Source organism: Poecilia formosa, unplaced genomic scaffold (assembly GCF_000485575.1).
Source record: "Poecilia formosa unplaced genomic scaffold, Poecilia_formosa-5.1.2 Scaffold477, whole genome shotgun sequence".
In the NCBI taxonomy this organism is placed as follows: Eukaryota; Metazoa; Chordata; class Actinopteri; order Cyprinodontiformes; family Poeciliidae; genus Poecilia; species Poecilia formosa.
Genome location: NW_006800416.1, coordinates 475,336 through 497,383, shown reverse-complemented (window position 1 = coordinate 497,383; position 22,048 = coordinate 475,336). Strand labels below are relative to the sequence as shown.

General features: G+C 40.2%; 2 protein-coding genes across 4 annotated transcripts in view; one reads left to right on the top strand and one right to left on the bottom strand.

Moving 5' to 3' along the window:
• The first annotated feature begins 3,698 nt into the window (after positions 1–3,698).
• On the top strand, positions 3,699–13,622 carry LOC103156391 (probable ribonuclease ZC3H12C). The gene is made up of 5 exons (XM_007578412.2): positions 3,699–4,876; positions 7,059–7,198; positions 7,352–7,586; positions 7,904–8,010; positions 8,388–13,622. The coding sequence occupies exons 1-5, from the start codon at positions 4,119–4,121 to the stop codon at positions 9,836–9,838; spliced, it is 2,691 nt and encodes an 896-aa protein (XP_007578474.1). The 5' UTR covers positions 3,699–4,118; the 3' UTR covers positions 9,839–13,622.
• A 44-nt stretch (positions 13,623–13,666) lies between these two features.
• LOC103156392 (radixin) overlaps positions 13,667–22,048 on the bottom strand; it is a 46,798-nt gene continuing 38,416 nt past the window's right edge. For all 3 annotated transcript variants that reach the window (XM_007578415.2, XM_007578414.2, XM_007578416.2), the window contains exons 9-15: positions 20,766–20,862; positions 20,500–20,663; positions 18,990–19,120; positions 17,836–17,996; positions 17,528–17,620; positions 17,056–17,265; positions 13,667–14,636 (exon numbers count right to left, since the gene is read on the bottom strand). In XM_007578415.2, the coding sequence (XP_007578477.1) occupies positions 14,472–14,636; positions 17,056–17,265; positions 17,528–17,620; positions 17,836–17,996; positions 18,990–19,120; positions 20,500–20,663; positions 20,766–20,862 (1,021 nt within the window). In that variant the 3' untranslated portion in view covers positions 13,667–14,471. The remainder of the gene's footprint in view (positions 14,637–17,055; positions 17,266–17,527; positions 17,621–17,835; positions 17,997–18,989; positions 19,121–20,499; positions 20,664–20,765; positions 20,863–22,048) is intronic.

Sequence of the window (22,048 nt, the reverse complement as noted above, 5' to 3'; positions counted from 1 at the left end):
TGCAGAGTTCATATTATTCGACGAGCCAGAAGAAAGTTTTCAAAAGCCTGGAGAGTACAATCTTTTAGTTTCATTTTGGGACAACTATTTAGGATCAAAAGAAGCATTAAATGACTATCGACTTGTGAGTATTGAGTTGTGCTATTTTAAGTAAATAAGTTTATTTATTGATAAATGGTTTACTATTTATCGACAATAAATAGAAACGCGTAGAAAGAAATATGTAATGGTGTGCCGATCTCTTATTATTTCAGAATACAAATGGCGCAAAGTCTCTTGTTAGCTTGTATTGCTAGTTTAAGTCAGGCAGTGAGATCAGGCTCCACTGTGGCGTGACGAACTTCCAGGACCCCCCCTGGTGTTTCGTTTTTGACACAAATGTAAAAATAAATTAAATAAAATCCACTCCGTTGCTCAGCTCTTTTCTGCTCCTTCACACTTCACCGTGAAGCTTCAAAGGAACCGTCGTAGTTTTTTTTTTTTTTTTTTTATGAAATCGAGGCACTCCAATTTCCGAGAAAGCAGGTCAGGTAAAGCTGAAATTTTTAGAAAGGAAAACTGATTTACTACCTCTGAATACCGCCAGATTTTTCTTTTTAACTTTTAGTAAAATGACTAAAATGCAATTTGCAGTCTAAAATGTCACTTCTTGCTGTATTTTCATGTTGTTTATCAGTCCTACTTTTTTGTTTGGTTTTTTTGTCAGCCACCTCTTGTCTCTTCAGTCTCGAGCACATCCGCGAGCATCTGATACAATCAGAGAAAATTGAAGACAAACCACTGTGATGGTTCGGAAGTACCCTATAAACTAAAGGGTATTTCCACACACCAGCAAAAACCTACGCAGCAAACAGGCTTTTTGTTGGTATGAAAAGCGACAGAAAGAAAAAGAAAGAGGCCAATATAGTTGAAATAGGCGCAGTTATCAAATGACTCGTCTGTAACTGTCAGCTCCTTTGTGGCTGAATGTTACGGTATGAGCTGAATCACAACTGACAGGAGGTCAGTCGGTGAACAGACGCAGGTTTGTTAAACGTCGAGTGAATAAAAGACTGACCCAAATCCAGGGAATTATCCGGTAGCAACAGAAAGAGCCATTATTTAAAGCCTTAAGTTTTTGTTTATTTGTTTTAAATATGTGGTCAGGACATTTGCAAACAAAACACGGTGCTACTTTTTTCTAGAGTGCTACAAAGTTGTTCGACATATCTGAATAGAAACCGGTTAGTTGAAAAAGCAGTTCATAAAACGTCCTTATATCTTCCTATTAGAATAACTCTTTGAATCCTTACATTTCTTGACTAACTTATAAAATCATAACTCAGAAAATCTTTTATTTATGTCAACTTGTTCTTTTCTGCTACGTTTTTGTTGCCTGTTTTCTAAGTTCGTCTTAGCCCGCTGCATATTGGGGGGGAATTCAGTAAAACAAACCACAATATCGAGTTGCAAGTTGCTCAAATTAACATTTACAGTCATTGTACAACTGTGCAATTTGCTTATTAAGGTATCAAAATCACTTGGGATCGTGACGTGTTGGAGACAAATCGCAGCAGAAAGGGGAAATTGGGGGATTTTTAGTTGAATCCAACATGTGACGGTCAACATCCTGGAGTTTTATGCAAAGTCACCTTTTGGGTCGACAGAGAATTGTTTGAAAAGAAGAAAACAATCGGTGACCGGCAACCTTGAGGAAGAAAATGCCATGTTGATGTCAAAAGTCAGAGGAGGATGTGCAGAAGGGTTGGATGTAATGAGTGGCCCAAATAACCACAGGACATCAGGAGAACCGTCTCTGAACGCACAGGCTGTCCAAATGTAAACCAGTTGGTCTGCAGTCACAAATTCAGGAGATGTTCTTTTGAGGTTTTGGGCATATAACAAACCTACTTGTTGTGGTTTTGATTTCAATCAGATGAAACTTAACCCTTCAGCTGCTCTGTAGGTGTGGGTACATTTCAGACGAAGGTGGTTTAAGAATTTAAACGTAAAGCGACGCAGGTGTGCTCTGTTTATTTGTAAACTAAAGAGGATGAAAACTCTTATCACACTTGTGCCTGGGCTTTGACAGATTACCAAAGAGGCAAATATGCTGCGGCAGTTGTTTTTTTCTTTTTTTTTTTAACTTGCATCACTGACACACATCTGACTTTGGTCCAAAGGTTGATCTTTCAGTCTGGAGGTTTCGCATCTTGTTGACACGGAACATTACTTTATGTTCCTTATGAAAAGGACTTAAATGTTGCTTTTTTTTCAGAGAAACTATTCTAATAATTTGGAGATTTAATATAAAATTTCATGGGTTTTTTTTTCTAATGCTTACAGTGGAGGAGTTTGGGGTTGATACTTTTAATTTCACTATGTGACTTCATAGTTTTCCACTTAATAGTTCCCAATAACGCCTGAAAAACTTGTTAGAAAATTATATCTTACTCATCTACAGATTACTGGTTTATTCCCATAATTACAAACCTGTTTGAAACTCAGAAACCTGAAGGGATCAAACAAATCATGGTGACACTTTATTTGAAGGGGTGTGCATAAGACTGACATGACACTGTCAAAAACATAACACCTGTCATGAACATGAAGGAGTCTTTATGAATGTTTAGGACTGTTGTCATGAAGTGTCATTAGGTAAATAATGACACTTTTAATGCAAAGTTGCTCTAAAAGTTGCATAAAAGTGCCAACTTTGCATGATTTTGTAAATTATGATAATTTAATGCAAAGTTGGCATTTTTAATGCAACTTTAGAGCAACTTTTCATTAAAAGTGTCATTATTTACCTAATGACACTTCATGACAACAGTCCTAAACATTCATAAAGACTCCTTCATGTTTATGACAGTGTCATGTCAGTCTTATGCACACCCCTTCAAATAAAGTGTTACCCAAATCGTTCCTGAAGAACGTCTCATGCTCACTACGCTGATTTGACTTTTGGTTTAGTTTCTGTTGCCGTGTTAGTTTTATACTTCATCTGAGTTCACATTTACTTCTCATCAAGACCAACTGATTACATTTTGTCCTAGTCTGTGTTTGCTTTGGTTTTCTTTTTCAGAATAACAAACAACTGTCATTTTATTTGGCAGCATAGCTCATCAGTGCAAATATGCAAATGATTGCAAGTTTAACAACAAGTAAAGGAGGAGGGACATGACCACCTGGAATATTTACTCTCCTTTTAATCACAGTTTAAACATGCACTGTCTGCTTTTGCAAGCTAATATCACACATTCCTAGAGATCCCAATAGGTAAGTAGGGCAGGTGTAGCAGGGAGGAGTTGTCTAAGCAAATCCTGATTAGGCATGGTACACACGCGCAAGCACACACACACATCTAAGTCCAATTTAAAGAAACAAAACAACACTTTTTGCATGTTTTCATACTTCCATTTGGGTCCCAATTGCTTCTAAAGTCCAAGTGCTTAAAAATGTCCAACTGAGCTGTTTTTGACAATCGGGAGTTTTCAAAAGCCTTCCGATTGTTAATCAACCGGCATTGTGCCATCACCTAGCAACCGAAGTGGAGCTCCAGCATGTTTGGTCATCTGGGTTTTACGGCTGTATGCACTGTGCAATGGCTGCTGGAATAATCAAATGTTTTGTCGTTGACTTGCCATCCAGAAACCACTTGCTGCATTCTTGCTGGTTGTGCAGGAAGCGATGCGTTTGCTTTTCAAAGATGTACGTTTGTATGATTGCCAGTCTGTTTGCAGCCATTTCCATGTGTGAGTGTAAATGTAGAGTGGGGGATGCAGGGGCCGTGGTCAGCAGCAGCTTGTTTGGATTAAAAGCAGAGGTGGTCCTAGGCCGTTTAGTGCACTGGGAGAACAACCCTGAAATCAAACTGTTTCTTTCACTTCAGGTATTCTCTGACTTAATCCATTTACAAGTTCTTTCAGCTTCCATAAAGTAGCACTCAATATACAAATCCAATGTGCAAATTCTGCAGCATTTCCCTTAAAACTAACCACGAGTTTGTTTTTGTTTTTCCTCCTTGCTTTCCTTGTAGGGCCTGTCTGTGAGCGGTCAGATACCAGATACTGGTGTGGGCTTGATCCGGTGCCTGGGAGCTCACAGAGGAAGAGGAGCTGGATGTATGAAGAGGCTTCATGGGCCTGAAGGACCATCTGGAGGATGGAACTGGCCACATGCTCAGCCTGGGGCTGGATCTGGACTATCTCCATGTGGATGGTGCTGAGAAGCAGACGCCCCCAAACACTCTGAAGGCCTCCGACGTCCTGCAGGTCCGAGGCGGCGCCCAAAGCAGGAGCGGCTACAGTATCGGCGGGAGCACCAACAGTCTGAGTACAAACCTGAGTTACAGCAGCAGCAGCAGCTGCAGCAATTTTTCGGAGGAGAGCGCCATTTCTGACAATGAAGAAGAACAGCATCAGGTTATCTCCGATTCCGGGCTCAACGTCTCCCACCGAGATCAGCTGGGCTTACCTCGGAGCTCCTCTCTGCAGTGCAAGCAGGTCAGGCTGGACCTGGCGCCACACCTGTCCACAGGAGATCTAACCCGGTCGAAAGCGCTAGCGCCTGCGGACCTCGTTTCGGACTGTCGCACCAAGGTCGAGTTCGCTCTGAAGCTGGGCTACGCCGAGGATCTGGTGCTGCTAGTCCTGAGGAAACTGGGCCCAGACGCACTTATTAACGACATGCTGGGAGAACTGGTCAAGCTGGGGACCAAGACAGAGATGGAGCAGCAGAAAGGTCCAGCTGTGTCCCAGTCTCCTTCCTCCTCTTTGTCTTCCTTGGCCTCCAGCTCGTCCCTGGAGTCCTGTCGGCTGCCGTCCCCTTCGCCGCTACAGGAAGACAAAGACAACTTTCGGCCCGTCGTCTTAGACGGCAGCAACGTAGCCATGAGGTGAGGAGCAGAGCTCTTCTTTCTCCGCAAACAGAGGACAGCAGCTCACACTAGAACACCAGATTTATTTGAAAAAGGAAATCATTGTTTTTCAGTGAGGTTTTACCTTTAACTGAATTTTGACATTAACAAACATTGAAGCTTTGAAATCTGATTTTTTTTTTTTTTTTTTTTTTTTAGAATTGTGATGTGATCCTAAATGTATATATTTGGATATAATTTCTGGTCTGAAATCTTTTTTTATCTAAAGTGTGGAGCTTCTAGCTGCCTATTTTAATAGTCTAAACACTAAATATACTTTAACATGCATTAATATGCACAGCTGACTACCGCAGAAGCTAACATCCACAAGTCTGTTTTTGGAGGCTTAGCCAATCAGAAGCAAGGAAAATCAATGGTGCTTCTCAATTGGCTGCTTTGTAAATGCCAGCCAATGTTATGTGAAGTAGCATTAGCTTTTTCTTGAATATTTTAAACCAGATCTACAAAGTTACTCCAAAAGATAATTTGGAGTTTGGCTTCGCAGACAAATCCACGCATAGGTGAATCTGTGAAAACTGGATTACAAATAGGAGGGAGTCGCTGTACGAAGAGCTGAGCAGGAGAACCTGCCAGGCCCCACAAACCTCTGAACTTGACAGCGATTCAAATACAAACTACTGTTGTCCACTCTGGATACTCGGCAGAAAAACATTGACAAGAGAAGGTAGGGGTTTCATCAAATTATTAAAACAAAGGCAAGAAAATAAAAATATGACTCAAAAAAATCTGCTAGAAGTTAAGATAATTAGCACAATGCTAATTGCAGCAGGATTTTGTAGTTTGTAAAGATTCCTAGCTTAATGTCTTCCAAGATGGCTGCTAACATTTCCAAAACATGCATTCTCCAAGACACATTGAGCTAAAATGTGCTCAAAAATATGAAGTCTTTTATTTCCTCTTCTTGTTTTATGGCTGTTTATAGATTCGCTTTGATTGCAAAAGACCTGAGAACTTTTTTTGGGGGTTGTAGACTTTCTCAGTCCTGAAAGTGGGCCAAACAAGATCAGGATGAGCAACAGGTGAAGCGTTGAACGGCTTCACCTGTTGAAGCATGCAGCAGTATTCTCAGCTGCCTGCTGAGACTACTGCAGAAAACAGAGCAGAGAGGCAGAGAGCATGGCATCCTGCTGGGGTTACACCAAGCCATGGCATGAAAAGGATTTCAAGCTTTGACATCAGAGATATATTCATAAATCATGTCTAATACATTTCCATTGTAGTAAGACTCACTTTTTCAGATGTAGTAGAGTTTATTTGAGTTCAGATAAAGGCTTTCACACCTGGTAAAGGTATCAGGAAACAAAATCTGGAATGCATCAAGCAAACCAAACAGCTCTGGTTGGTCTTTTGGGACCTGAATGCAAGATTTGAGATACTCAACAATGCATGGTTGTGATCTCTTGATGATGGGCTGCATGCTGAGTTTTCAACAGGAGACTAACTTTGACACCAGAAATGTCAATCAAGCCTAACATTAAGACAACCTGGACAGACAATTTTTAATCTTGGCAAATAATGTCAGTCTTACAGAAAAGCAAGCAAAAAACTGAGCAACATTTTTTCTCAGTTTACTGAGGAATGGTCAGCATTCCTTCATAGAATGGGACGTCATTTAAAAGGCCAATGCACTTTCAGTTTCCGTGATTTTCTTTCTTTCTTTTTCTTTTTTTTACAATAACTGGATATGATTTTTTGCCAAAGGTCCCCCATGCGGCGTAAGCTAGTTGAAGTGAAGGATAAGGTAAAATTTACCATTGGACTCATCGACCACTTACTGTATGTGTGTTTTTAGTGTTTTTCTGTCGATCTTTCAGGACAACAGGTTCAGGGAATTTCCTGGTGTTTATACTCTGGATTCCTAGATGATAAATGTTTCAGTTTCAATAGTTTCGTGCAGAGCCAATTGTGCTGAAGTACAACCATTTTTTCATTTCACTCCTAAGGCACTGTGCCTGTGTTAATCACAAATGCATTGTGGGAGAGGTAAAATGTCAGTGACTGATTGCTAGGTATGCTAAACTGAAAACACTGAAGCTCAACTGTTCTTAAGAGCTTTCCAGCTCGCCTCACTGTCATGGTAAAATGTAAAGTCTTCCAGTTTAGATATAAATGTACCTTATATCTCTTTCTGCCGATGCAGTCATGGAAATAAGGAAGTGTTCTCATGCCAAGGGATCCAGCTGGCTGTTGATTGGTTCTTGGATCGAGGTCACCGTGACATCACGGTTTTTGTCCCCGCCTGGAGAAAGGAGCAGTCGCGACCTGATGCTCTCATCACCGGTATCGCCCACCGCTGCTTTCAGGAATATTTTAAATCCTTGCATGACACATGTACTTTAACTGCTGGAGGGAGACTTCATCCTCCATGAGACAAAACCAAGAGCCGATCAACTTCTTCCTCTGTCTGTTTTGTCCTCCATTCTCTTTTTGTAGATCAAGAGATCCTGAGGCGACTAGAGAAAGACAAGATACTGGTTTTCACTCCATCTCGGCGCGTTCAGGGGCGACGTGTGGTTTGCTATGACGACAGATTCATCGTCAAACTGGCATACGAATCCGATGGCATAATCGTTTCCAATGACAACTACAGAGACCTAGCCAACGAGAAGCCAGAGTGGAAGAAGTTCATTGATGAGCGCCTGCTGATGTACTCCTTTGTCAATGACAAGTAAGCATCTATTGGCAAATCCAGTCAGTGACAGAACATAAACTAAGCCTCAATCTTTTTTACGAACCTTTCCCTTTAATTAAATCAACTTGAAGGAAACCACCGAAAACAACATTTGGGACATTCCTTGGATAAAGTTTCCATATTAGCAGGAATATTGAGGGCTATTAAACTGATGGAAAGGGAAGAGCAACTTGTTCAGCACACTCGATTTTTGGATAATGAGATTTTGATTGCAAAAGAAAAGAGGTGAACCTTGGCTGTTGTGTGTTTGAACTCTTCTAATTTGAGCCTAATTTTATGAATTGTGCAACTAGATTCATGCCTCCAGATGATCCTCTTGGACGCCATGGACCGAGCCTGGAAAACTTCCTGAGGAAGAGGCCAGTTGCTCCTGAACCCAGGAAGCAGCCCTGTCCTTATGGTACTGTATATACAGATATAGATACATATATATGTGTGTATTTCATGTTTTTTTCTCCAGAGACTGGAGTGAGGATACAAAGGATAAAAAGAATTTCATTGTTCAAAGGTATCAATGATGCAAGAAAATTCATAGCATTCCAGATACGCTGCGAAGGGAGCAGTGAAGGGAGTCCACTTGTTGGGACAAAAAATCAGGAAGTGATTCTCCCTTATTGATCAAAAAGACAGGACTGAAATGGTCAGGGAGGAAGTCAGAAACGTGACCATAACACTGCAGGAGCTGCAGTATTTTTGATAAACATTAACTAGAAGTACTGATATTTTTCAGATTCTAGTCCACTGATGAGGAAAATATATATATTCTTTGTTCCCTAGGGAAGAAGTGCACATATGGCCACAAGTGTAAATTTTACCACCCAGAAAGAGGCAGCCAGCCCCAACGCTCGGTGGCCGATGAGCTCCGTGCCAGCGCCAGAATATCGTCAGTAACTTCCAGAGGCCTGCTGGAACATACGATGATGGCAAAGAGCCAAAGCAGCAGTCAACCAGAAGAGATGCCTGAAGCCGACCCGGGTCAGGGCAGTAAGCTACCAAACCAGAGTCCTCGGAGTGCGCCCTCTGACCTCACTGAGGACAGACTCCAAAGTTTCTCCAAACCAGAAAGGTACAAGGGAAGCCACATCATCGGGGGACATACTTCATCAGGGTTGTCCCACTCACTAGGACATCTGGACATCTGGGCGCAACTCGAGGAAAGCAGTGGAGCCTACAGTTTGGGTTTAGTCGAAACTTACAACAGATGTGATTCTCCAGAGGGGGGCTGCAGGTCTCTGGTCAAGGCCTATTCAGGTCTCCGTCTTGTGGTGCCACAGACCCCAGAAAGTCTCTTAACCACTGATCTGCAAGCAGGTTCCCTGCTATCCGAATGCAGCAGCGACGGCAGCATTAGCTCAGATTCCTTTTCCCCTGACTCTATGTCAGACAACAGCCCCAAGTGCCAACATCAACTTCCTCACTACCATCATCACTATAACGGCTCGTATGGTCATGTGGCAAGCCGGGTTTCCCCTGGAATGGGCCAGCATTCCCCTTATGGTTACTCTGTTACTCAAAGACCTCAAGCGTCTGTCTCTGAAGAACTTCCTTTTCCAGTCAGCTCTCACGCATCTCCACGCCATCGCAAGACCCCTTCAGCAAACATCGTACCACAGCATCAGCATCTACTTTTAGGTAACTATCCGGGGGAACAACCACCTCGTCTACCTCAAACATCTGCTGCTCATCCTCATTCCCAGAACTCGCCCTTCGGTCCGAACGCGTTGGCTTTGTGGGAAGGTGACCTCCAGGACTCCACAACATACAAAGGATCACCAGTTAACTGTAGAAGAAACTACTCTGGGTCAACCCAGCACCCTCAGCATAAGACGCACTGGGATTCCCACCACGAGCCATCGACCAGGCCCTGCTATGATCTGTTTTCCTACAAGAGCTTCCCCCCACTTCACGGCAAGGGTTGGCACACCCCCTGGGTCCAGCAACTCCCATCATCCCCCCACGGTCTGTCGGCTTCAAGTGTCCCACCGCCCCCACAGCAGTCCCTCAGGTCCATTGCCACTCACAGGAGTCACCTGCAGAACGAGCGCCACTACTCGGGGCATCTTTCCTCGGGTCAGTACCAGGACCTGAGGGAGAGGGTTTTCATCAACTTATGCGCCATCTTCCCACCAGATTTGGTGAGGAAGGTGATGGCCAAAAACCCTCACATGACGGATGCTCAAGAGCTTGCAGCCTCGATTTTGATGGAGAAATTGCAGCATGTTTCTTAAAACTTCTCAGGTTGATTTCTTCCAATCAAGTCACCAATGAAACCCTGCTGTGGCTTTGGGGAAGCTGTTCATCTAATGGTATCTTTGCAAATAGAAGTCCTAAAACGACCATATCTTTGTCTAAATGCGTCTTTTATTTCAGCACTTAAAATGGGAAAGGTTTGGGATTAAACTGTTGTCATAATAGTTCATAATGGACAGTTTATGGGGGACACTTCTTCGTATTTATTTGTTATATTTTAAGTTATTGAAATTAAGTTTTTGGCACTTTCTGTTATTGTGTGTGTTTTATTTTTGTCTTAGCTTTTTCTATAGGGGCAATCATATCAGGGTATAAACTGAACCGTTTTTCTTGAGACGTCAACACAGCCTGCGTAAAATAATATATTTATGTCTCTTATCTTTCTTCTTTATGTTGGAAATGCAGTTCTGCTCCGATTGCATTTCTGGTTCAGCCGGCTCGACTTGCTGATCTGGTTTTTCTGTCTGCACAGAGACAGGTGCCACATTGGGTCGTTGTGAGATGTTGTGGATTTCCCCCGCAGGGAAGTGAAACTTCAGCAGCACCCACAAGAGATAGCAAAAACTCCACTTGAAAACCCCAAGCTGTTTTTTACCACAGAGAAAAAAAAGCCATTTCCTCTGCTCAGACTCCCCTGTGAGCTAACTTCCTACTTCATCATGTCTGAGCACAGATTTTGTTTTCCTAAAACCACAAACATCCTCCCTCTTTTTTCGTATCAAAAGAATAAATTGTTTCAAAGTATGGGGCCAAAATGTTAATACTGAATAGTTTTTTTTTTTATTTATTTAAAATATTTTAATTTATTGCCTATGATGCGTAAGACACAGGGTCTCTGTCTAGTTTAATCTTCCAGAGATGGGGAATAACTTCTAACCATGACTTTCAGTATCTGCTGAGTGCAACCTGTGGAAGAAAACCTACAGATGATTTGACCAGACGAGCAGCTTGTAGACAATGGAAACCAACAGTCACGTTGAAAAGAAAGTACCTCTTTCAGTCTTATGGTTTTGCATATCATGACATGAAAATCCTTTGGTTTTACGATTACTTCAATCTAACCTCAAGAGTTAGATTGAAGTAAAACTGCACAACAGATTCGGCGCTCACGTCGTTTGTACCCAGAGATGAAGTCCAGGTGGAAAAGCCGGGCTCAAAAGAATTGAAGTACAAATTATTGAAAAGCTTTTAGGATCACGTTTAGCAACAGAAAAAAAAATTGCAGTCATTTTCCTTGAGGCTGTTTGTTCCAGTCATGTTTGTTGTTTTGAAGGAATTTTTGGCACAAATTTTCTTCCCAACAGATTCAGGTCGTTAAACTTGAGCTCTGCTCCTTTAAGGTTCCACCACGGCTTTTCAGCAAAGCTGCAGTCTGCAACTTTTTTAGCGATTCTGTTGTAAATTTCCAACTTTTTTTGGGATAACTGTATTGATATCTACCAGTACAATTTTTTTAGTATTATTTTTGTGCAAACGTCTGTGGCATCTTTTCCATATTTGTTTAAACCTTAGAAATGAAAGAGGGAATACTTTCTCTTGTCTAAGACTGGTTACCGTACGTTTGAGCTGTACACAATTATAGTGGAAACAATAATTTCCTTTATATATAAATTCTTACAAGACCGTTCATAAGACAATAATGTGGACATGATTTTATTTTTCTAAATGTTCTGTTTTATTTATTGTATTGTGATTAATTATTGTTAATTCTGTCAACCTTCCTTGACTCTACAGTTAAGCCCAAAATTATTCAAAACCCCGACAAGTACTGACCCAAAATTAACTTTAGGTTTTTATAAAAAAAATCAAAAAAAAATCAAAGGGTCTATTTCTATTTTTGAGATTTTCTATTTTTACTTGCATTCTATTAAGAAATTGCATGCAACTTTATTTATACCCTTCATAAATATCTGTTTTTTTTTTGTTGGCATTCCAGCAAAAAAGATTAATCATTGTGAATAATTCAGAGTCTTAGAGATTAGAAAGCCTCCTTTGCTATTGACTTAATCCAAAATCACTTTCACTAGAAAACAGACATGTTGGTCAGATTAAATCGAAATCTGCGTTGCGTTTGAATGTTTTGGGCTCAACTGGAACTGGTGTGAAAACACACTAGCACCCAGCCTCCTCCTAAGTGTTTCATGCGTTTCCCCTGTCATCACTGGGTTGTTTTTTTTCTTCTTAAAATTATATAATGTAACTTGAAACTGGAATTGTTCAAAGTAATATTACTCAGGTTTATGTACCCAGACGTTGGGTTACTTTAATTCTTGAGGAACTTTCTGGACAAACTCATGCCTGCTTGGCATAATTTATAGTAGCTGAATGAAACCTCTCTTTGTTGATACAAATTGTATCCTTAAGTCTTTTAAAACAAAGTCATTGTTTTATACTAAAGTGTTTGAACAAAAGGGTTTTGAGCTGAATATTTTAGACGGCGTGGCCGACGTTTGCCACCTGCCGTACCAAGGCTTTTATTGGAGAAGGATTTTTATTCCTTCCCTTTTTTTGCGACATCACGGTAGTGCAAGAAGTGTACTTTTGGGAGCAGATTGTAATACAATGTAGTTTGAAATAAAGAAATTATCTCTACCGCAAAGCTGTTTTCTTCTCCCTCATCGTGGTTCCCTTAAGCGCTGCCAGGTCAGGGCAGAGCAGGTCTAAACTTGAACGGCTAAATCAATATTTTTGAGATGACGTGATCATCTCAAAAACCAACAGGTTTGTAAAAATGCCATCTCTTGAAAACATGATCCTCCAACACTCCTGCAAAGTCGAACCCCTAACAGGCCTCATCACCGACTGAACAAAGGTGTTAGCAAGGCGTCAAAAGCTGCTACACTCAGGCGGGTCGTCTAATTAGCATTACAGACGTCTTCAAGCTTGTACGTTGTTACTTTTGTCCATTTCAAGTCACTTCAGGGACCATTGAGGGGTACCAGCAATTTCTTTCAAGTGTGTTTTCCCAACTGTCCTGCTCAAATATAAAGATATTTAGTGTAAAATATGCTTCAATGCTGGATTCTGAGGCTCCAAAGGGTTTTTCTGTGCTTACAGGTAGGTCATTATGATCAATGACGCTGGATAAAAATGGCTGCTTTATGGATTATACAAAAAATAAAAACCATGTTATATTAAATTAGCAAATGTTGCAATTGAAAAATTTCTGTAGCCCCCCATAAATGACTGGTTTGAAAAAAAAAGGACATTTTTCTGAAGTTTTAGTGCTAAAGGTGAGTTAATTTCACTTGCATAGTGGCTATATGTTTTTTGTCTTTGAAAAATTTTTTTCACTGCAAAGATAAGAGATTTGATATGAACATGAATTCAGTCGACTGTCCTGCATGTGATTTAACTGAGACAATAAAGACCTGACAACACTTCAATACGTTCCTGAACTTTTCACATTGCTGAGATTTTAAACTATTTTTAAATTATTATTCTAGGCGTTTTTTTTATCAACACAATTTAACCAAATTTACATTTAAAAAAAGAAAAGTTAATTAAGTTAAAAGAAATGGATTCATAAGACTGGCATTATTAAATGTCTAAAATCATACGTAACCATTAAATATTTTCTCACTTTATTAAAAAAAAGATTACAATGCACTATATCTGTCATACTTTACCAATATGCAAATTAATAATAGATAACATAAAAGACAAACGGGCTTGCAGCAGCTATTCCAGGCTTATTTCTTTGAGTTTTTGTCAATACTCAGAACCATGTCATGCTTTGACTCTCCCCAAAAACAAACAAAAGCAAAATAATCAGCTCCATGAGCTTCTGTTGAGGACCATACCCCTGCTGCGTATTTGGAAATATAAAGTCATTCTTTATTATTATGGGGAAAAATACATATTTGAACAAAAGTCTGATTGGACAGAGAAATGAAAAACGAGCAGCGCTGGTTTGCATATCGGTGACCTTTGCAAACTCATTTCACGAATACGTTAACGAAACAATAACATAAGCGACTGTCCCCAAAGAACCTGGAATCTAAAAAAGGAAAAGAAACGGTCAAATAAGGCAATTAAAAACAAGAAAACAAAAGAAAAGAAATCCGAGTTGTGTTAAAGACAAAAGAAGTAAAAGTACATAATTAAAGCGTACCACCGTCGTCAGCGAACTGCAGCTACAAATGGCCTCCGTCTTTTTCTAGTTTCCTTAGTAAAGCACATCCATTCTCAGTCCAGTCTCAAGTTTTATCAGGCCGGGGTCTGGTAATTGTTTAAGTTACGACACATGCGAGCGTTAAAATGACCAGCGATGTGCAAGAGGACAACATCTGCTGATTGACATTTTTGTTGGGTTTTTTTCCCCCTCGGCTGAATTTTTTATTTTTTTTAAATGTGCTTTGTTAGGTTGAGGGCGGAGCCTCTCGTAGCAGACAGGAGTGCAATGGGCCAGCTGCTTGCAGGCAGAGCTTTAATGAGGCTGAACTCGCAAAAAAAAAAAAAGCCTCACAGCTGCTGCTCTTCCTCCTGGGCCGAAACGAGCAGAGAAGAAAAAAAAACTAAAGAGAAAAGATCCCGGAGTGGCGAAAGCAGGCTTTTGGGCTTTGAAACAAGTAAAGTGAGGCGTTGACATGGCAATGCGACCGACCGCGTTCACATGGACTCGAACTCGTCGATGCGCTGCTTGGTGTTGCCCTGGCGGATCTGGCGCAGCGTCTTGTACTTGTCTCTCCCCGCCCGGACGTTCTCGGCGTGCAGCATGTCGTTCTGGGTTTTCTTGGTGTCGTCCCGGGCCTCTGCCAACTCTGAGCTCAGAGCCTGGAGGGACAGAGGGAGGGACACACCGTCACAGTCATGAACCGAGTTCAAACTCACAGACACAAACTAAAAACAGACAGACTGACTGCATCAGTCAGTCGCAGGTGAATAACGTGTTTTTGATCTCGGTGCTTAAAGATGCCGAGATGTGTTGGGTTTAAATGAAGCTTTAACTTTTTATTTGAGATGTGATTCGATTGGTGAATGGAAGTTGGACCAGACTGCACTAACACTCTTCAGAGTGGAAGTTTTTATTGCATGGAGATTTGGTGGGGTTTTTTTTTTTTCTTGTATCAGCAAAGTTTTTAAAAATTAAGTCAGAGGAAGCACAGAAGGAACAAGAAGTAAATTTAACAAAAAATTAACTTTTTCCGTCCTTCAAATCAGTCAAATCAAATTTTTTCAGACTAGAAAGAGAATAATCTCTCATGCCGACTCTCTATCTTCACTCTCTACAATCTTGAATTTATTCCAGATCTGATTTCCATAGAGTGATAAAAAAAAAATAAAAACTATCAGCAAGACTTGCTGCTCTTTTTTACTATGATATTTTGTGGTACTACTGTGATAATAAAAATTATGATTAAAAATGTATTGCATGTTTTTAGGTAAGTGTATAACTGTGACTCAGCATTTATAGTGAAAAACAAATATTGTTCTTGAAAAACATTTAAACTTACAAAAGACTTCTGCATTTCAGTGATATAAACCACACTCACTGCATTCAATTATATTTTAAAACATTTTTATGCACATTAATTTCCGATGCTGCTGTCAGTTTGGTTTTATTTGATATTTAAATTTATCGAGACACTAAATCAAAGTTCTCATGATGATGCGTTTTTGGTGATAAAAGATCAAATAAATGCCCGTCCCTATACTCTGTAGAGCACATTAATCTGTGGCAGCATGTTTTAAAAAAAGAAAAATGTAAAAGTTTATCTGTTTAATGTTAACTGCATGGCTGATTTAAGACCATCGTCTCTACACAGGTTCTTGGAAAAGTAGCAGAAAAGTAAAACAAAAGCAAATTTGCAGGTTAGAAAAACGGGGAACTTTGAAAGCAGAAGTGGGTAAACACGTATTTCCCAGTCAGATTAAGTAACAGCAGCAACTAGAGATTGATAACAGGAACAAAAGGAGGATTCTGGTAAAGGCACTGAAATCTGAAAAATTGGCTGCGTTTGTGTCCAATTGTCAGGAAAATTTTGAGCAAACATTTAAAATGTCGCAAAAATAAAACAAAAGTGAAAGACATTTGGGAGGGTTGTGGAATATCAGGGTTATGAATATTGTGTGGTGAAGCTTGGCCTGCATAATCACAACCAGCTTTGAGAAACTGGCATCAGCGTCGTTATCGGTGCGTCCCAACTAAACAAGATGGAATATCTTTTTTCCTAGATGTAATTTTCCTGGATGATTTCTTGTGTGTTTTCCGTCTGTGGAATCCAAAACCTGGCAACTAACCTGCACAAACAGCTTATCAAGTGTTTTTGGACAAAAACTAAATTAGAAGTAACTTTTCAGCAAGATATAGGAGCTCGTTTTGAGTAAATAATTCCTTACTATTGTTTTTTAAAAAGTTCTAGTTCCAGAGGCAGATTATTTCAGTTGTAACAAAACATTTTTCCCATTTTTAAGTGAAATAATCTGCCAGATAAACTGGTGTTTTTCCATTGATATTAAAGAATTACTGACTTGAAAGAAGCTCCTGTATGTTGCTAAAAATATACTTGCAGATCAGTCCCGTAAGCATGAAGGGAAGCTGCTGAAACCTGAAACTGCTGCTGCGCAGGTTACTCAACAGGTTGTTGCTAGGTAACCACAGAGCGAGTTGGTCGATGCCAAAACCCTTTGCTAGCTGGAGATCAGAGGGTCACAAATGTTCTTTAACAGATTGAACAGAGCAGCTGGATTTATACACAGGATTCAATCAAACACAAAAGCACGGAAAGCAGGAAATACTGCACTGTAAAAACACTAAATCTTACCAAGTAGTTTTAGTCTTGATTCTACTGCGTACATATTACTACACTTGAAATAAAACAAAACTAACTTTTCAGCAAAATGCAGAAGCTTGTTTTCAGTAAATAATTCCCCAGTATTGATGAAAAAGTGCTGCTCCTATTGGCAGATAAATTATTATTAACAAGACAGTTTCTCCATGTTATTAGTGGAATAATCTGCTAATGGAACCAGGACTTTTTCATAAACATCAAGGAATCGTTGACTTAAAACAAGCCTCCATATCTTGCCAAGTTACTTTTTAAGTTAGTTTGTTCTTAAATTAAACGTACTAAGATATTTGCATTAGAAACTAGACAAAAAATACTTGATAAGATTTTGTGTTTTTGCCATTTGATGCACAGCACACTTTCAGAGTGTCTTCTCCTTCTTTCTAAGAAGAATGTGTGCGTACCTGCAGCTGTTTCTTCACGCGGTCGTTCTTCTGCGCCTCGGTGATGCGCTCCTCTTCGCTGCGCTGGCTGCTGACGCCGTCGCTGACCAGGTCGGCCTCTGCCTCCGAGTTCAGCTCGTCGTGCTCGTCGTGCTCAGGCGCCGGCGGAGACGTGATGGCCGTCTTCAGCTCCTCCCTCGTCTTCTCCAGGTCTTCCTGTGCTGAAATGGCCTGGAAGGTTATGGTGGAGGGAAGGGAAGAAGAAGAAAAAAGGAGACATTTGGGTTTTAATTTCATGCACTATTTAGGAGTTCTTGTATGTCCCTGAATAATTCTAGGTTCTTTATCTAAACAAAAACAAAAAAATGCTAAAGAAGAAAAAAAAACTGCAAATAAGGAGAGAAGACCATCTAGGATGTGAAGGGTTTAGATTTCCAACCTCTCACTGAACGAGTCGATTAACTCGTCACAAACAGACTGCAGGTTTCATTACCTTGTGTTGCCACTCTGATGCTTCCTCCTCCTTTTTCCTTTTTGCCTCCTCAAGCAGAGCGATTTTGGCAGTGAACTCTGCTAACTCAGCAGCCTGCATGAGAGACATCAGTAATCAGACACGACGGCCTCAAGTCAACTTCTAACCGACCTAAAACATGAAGTTTGAGAGAAACGAAAGTGAACGAACGCTGCCTGTTGTTCTCCACAACGCATTATGATGCATCAACAAGTGGAAAATTGAAAGCTGGAGATAAATAACCATAAAAAGGGAACAACAACAGATGAGAGTCAGTGAATCAAACCCACCAGTTGCTCCTGGGTCTTCATCTGGTCGGCGGCCTGCTGAGCCAGCGCTGCCTTGGCCTCCTCCGCCGCCTGCCTCTCCCTGTCCAGCCGCTCGGCCTCTTCCTTCGCCCGCTTCCTCTCCTGCTCCAGCTCCAGCGCCCGGCGCGTCTGCTCCTCCAGCTCTGCGGGGACATTCAACGTGAAACGGCCGGTCAACGTGGCGGCTGCGGTCAGCGAGCTTTCTGGCCTCTAGGTGCTAGAAAATGTTCGCACAGGCCGAGACGCTTTGAAGTTTTTATTCCTGCAGCCTCGACTTTTAATCGTTTGGTTTTCCATTTTATTTCTAAAAGGTAGACCAAGAGAAATCGTCATCCAGGTTTTATTTCTTTTCTTTTTAAATAGACAAGTTGAAGAAGCAAATGGAGAGAAAAAAAAAAAAAAAAAAAAAAAAAAAAAAAAAAAAAAAAAAAAAAAAAAAAAAAAAAAAAAAAAAAAAAAGCAGGCCCCAACAAGGAACTTCATTTTTTGCATACAGCAAATTCCTCATGTGAATTTGCTGTATGCAAATTCACATGAGGAAAACATGCCTGGCTCTGCACACACATATTTTTATTGCAGCAGCTTATAGTTGATGATTTACTTGCATAACTTTTAAATGAGTAGGAATAATTAAAAAAAACACATGTCATAAATGAGTATTTAAATCTTTAGTAATCATCTGATACTAATACATTTTGCTTTGTGCTGATGTGGTGCAGAACGTTTCTGTGCAGGAGAACCAATCAGGTGTCGGCGTTCTTTAGGGAGACAGAGGGAAGTTAAGCTCTTCCATTAGAAACTTTAGCATAAGGTGCAAAAACTACATTTATATGCGTGACACAAATCTTACTTTTATTGAAAAAACTAATTATTTTATCTACCTGATGGCTACATATCCAGTTTTACTCTTGTTATCACAAACGTCACAGTTTTCAATCGCAGGAATGTAGAAAATTAAACTAATAATAAAAGTTTGAAGCAGAGAGAAGATTTTAGAGAAGATTAATCATGTTTTTAAAATGGTAAATATGAATATGTTTTATAATAGCTACTGAATGCCATGGGTGTGGGAACAAAGTCTGGCATTTATTCAGCAGTGATAACACAGATAACTGATGGAGTGGAGCAGGACGAACCTTTCTGAGCCCGTTGCGTCTGCTCTTCGATCTGCCTCAGCCTCTCTATCAGCTCCGCCTTTTCTCTCTCTATTCGCTCCTTCTCTTTTTCTGCCAGCTCGCGCTTCTTCTTCTCGTTCTCCAGCTGCGCTCTGTCAGAGAAATACAAAGAAATTTATTTATTTATTTTTTTTAAATCACAGCCACACACCAAGTTAGCTGTCAAGTTATTTAAAACGTTACATTAAAAGACACACATCTGTATTTTACATCAAGACATTACAGATACGTTTTGAGCCAAGTTTGTTGAGTAAACCCTGAAGGCAACTGAGGACGACAACATAGGAAAGATTTGTGGCAGAATTTAATCATGAAACTATTAAATCTAACAAACTGTTAAAATATGCCTCTGTGTGTTTGATAAGCATTTCTTCATCAATATTTAACATCTTTTTGATGTAATTTGGCACTCTAGAAATAAAAACTCATGTTATTTGACAGATAAAATAATATTTAATCACACAACTGTTATTGTAAAATTCTTGCTATGCGACTCTCTTGAGCACGTGTGTCAAACTCGAGGCACGTGGGCCAAATCCGGCCACCAAAGCTTTTTATGCGGCCCTCTAGATTCTGGACTAAACGCTAAGTGTGCTTAAATATTATGTTATCAATCAAATCAAGGCCATTTTTATCTGTTTACTGCCACATTATATCAGTCGGTCCATTAAGGTTCTTGAGAATTATTGTGGAAATTTGTGCAAAAATCAACAAATCTCCGCAGTTTTTTGTTCTAATAATTGGGAGTTTATTGCAGATTTTTCTCAAATTGTCAAAAACTTTCTTACTTGTACTGCACAGCTGCCTCGGGCTTAATTGATGTCAGATTATAGTCCATGATCTATATAAAAAGTTCCATTTACCATCATAAATAAGAGCAAATATCACAGATATTTCCAAATTAGTGCCAAACACACTTTGATTTTTTTTATTGCAAAAAAAAAAAAATACAAAAAGAATCAAAATCAGGAGGGACTGAAAAGATGTTTGGTAATATTATTTAATTTGAAGAATTCATTGCTATTTTAACAGTTTGTGATCAGGTTTTATCTATACATTCTGGAACAACTGGCCCTTTAAGAGCATTCATGACCTTGATTTGACCCAAAACCAAGACGAGTTTGACACCCCTGCTCTAGAGTATAGGCCACATAAACAGTTCTGGTGGGCTGCATTCAGCCCACAAGCCTCAAGTTTGGCACATGTGATGCAGGCGAGTTGCTTATTGGTCCCGCTGCAAATGTTACCATTTATTTTGTGTGTAATTTATTTTATTTATTCGTTTCTGTAACATCCACTCCAACAGCAACCCACTGTGACTGAGTTTTTTCTGATACAACACCGCCCCCTACTGCTCACTAGGAGTTATGAAAGAAAGAAACAAAACAATAAACGCACGTCAATCTAGTAGTAGAAGTAAAAAGTGAGCTTCAGGATGAAATGAGAGTCTTGACTAGCAGCTGCTCCGTACCTCTCCATCTGCTTGTGGTGCTTCTCCTCCCTCGCCTGGGCCTTCATCTGCTGCACCTCGATGGTGTCCGGCTTCCTCCTCCTCATGTACAACTCGTGGTTTCCCATACACAACGCCAGGATGCGCTTGTTGATCCGCAACCGAGGGGCGTAGAACACAAAGTCCTGTAGGGGGGAGGGGGAAACCCCGGGGTTACGCCTTAAACGACCGCCGTATTCAACACAGGACCGGCACCAGTTTATTCCCGTTCAGTCGGCTGGACTTACTGGAGCTTTCTTGTCGATGGGTTTGATGACAAACTTCTTGTCGTTGAAGGAAATGTTTCTAATCTCGCTCCAAGGAAAGCCGATCTTCGGAGACAATCTGAGGAGATGTCGGGTGAATATTTAGGATGGAAACTGTGATTTACTCACAAAGTTTACAAATGATTCTCTTTCAAATGCTAGGCGTCAACTTCCTCAATAATTTCACAGCTTTGGTTGTGCCGATTGGTTTTAGCGTTCCCATTTGGAACGGCATTCAGCATTTAGTGGTGCCAAGAGCTCAACACATAGGAATAAAATCACCTGAGCTGAGTTTTATCTGCTGGTTGTCAACATGATGAAGGGAGGAAATAAATCCACGGAGCTGTTGTGGTTTCACTCTCCTCCTCTTTCAGTTTTCAGTTTCATACACAGCCGTGCAAAAGTACAAAAACTCTGAAGTTTCTGCCAAGCACGGTTATGTAACGGAAGGAAAAGGGTTTGTTTTTCTCAATAGATTACAAATATTTTTTTTAAAAACTTGTTAAAAGAAAAGCATTTTTTCTCAGATTTCAGTGGAAGTTGTTGGACAACTTTTGTAAACAAACAGTTTCATTAAAACCATGAGAGACATGAACAGGTCAGGAGAGACGAAGCTGTGGAGAAGTTTACTGTAAAACAACGTTCAGGAACAGTCACTTTAAAAAGACAATAGCATTTTCATATTAGCCTCTTAAAGTAGGGATCCCTGACCACGTTTTTATTTATTTTTACTGCATCTCTTATTTTAATGAATGGCATTGCTTTAATGGTATTTTTGCATCTTGTGTTTGTTTTATGGAAAGTTTCTTTTCTTTTTTTTTGCTAAATCTGGTAAATTTACGTTAATATTTTACATCCATTAATACAAAACCTGCATGTCAAACATTACGGATGGTGGAACAATTAGCTCCGCACATCACTGATCATCCCCAGTGTGAAGCACGGTGGTGGCAGCATCATGCCTTCATCCAATCTGAATGAGCTGCGACTATTTTGCAAAGAACGGGGGAAAAAATCCCAACCTCTGGATCCGCAAAGAAGAGAGAAAAAAACAGCAAAAGAAAATCAAAAGCAGCATCAAACTAACTACTTTTGATTCCTCGACATATTTTAACTTCAGCAGTTGCTACCATAGATCAACGTCTACATGCAACTGCTCAAAAAAAACAAAAAAAAACTAGTTTCTCTTTAAATTATATGGGTGATTTACGTTTAAAGCAAGAATGTCCAAACCTTTGGGCACATGGGCCAAAATCAACAAGTCA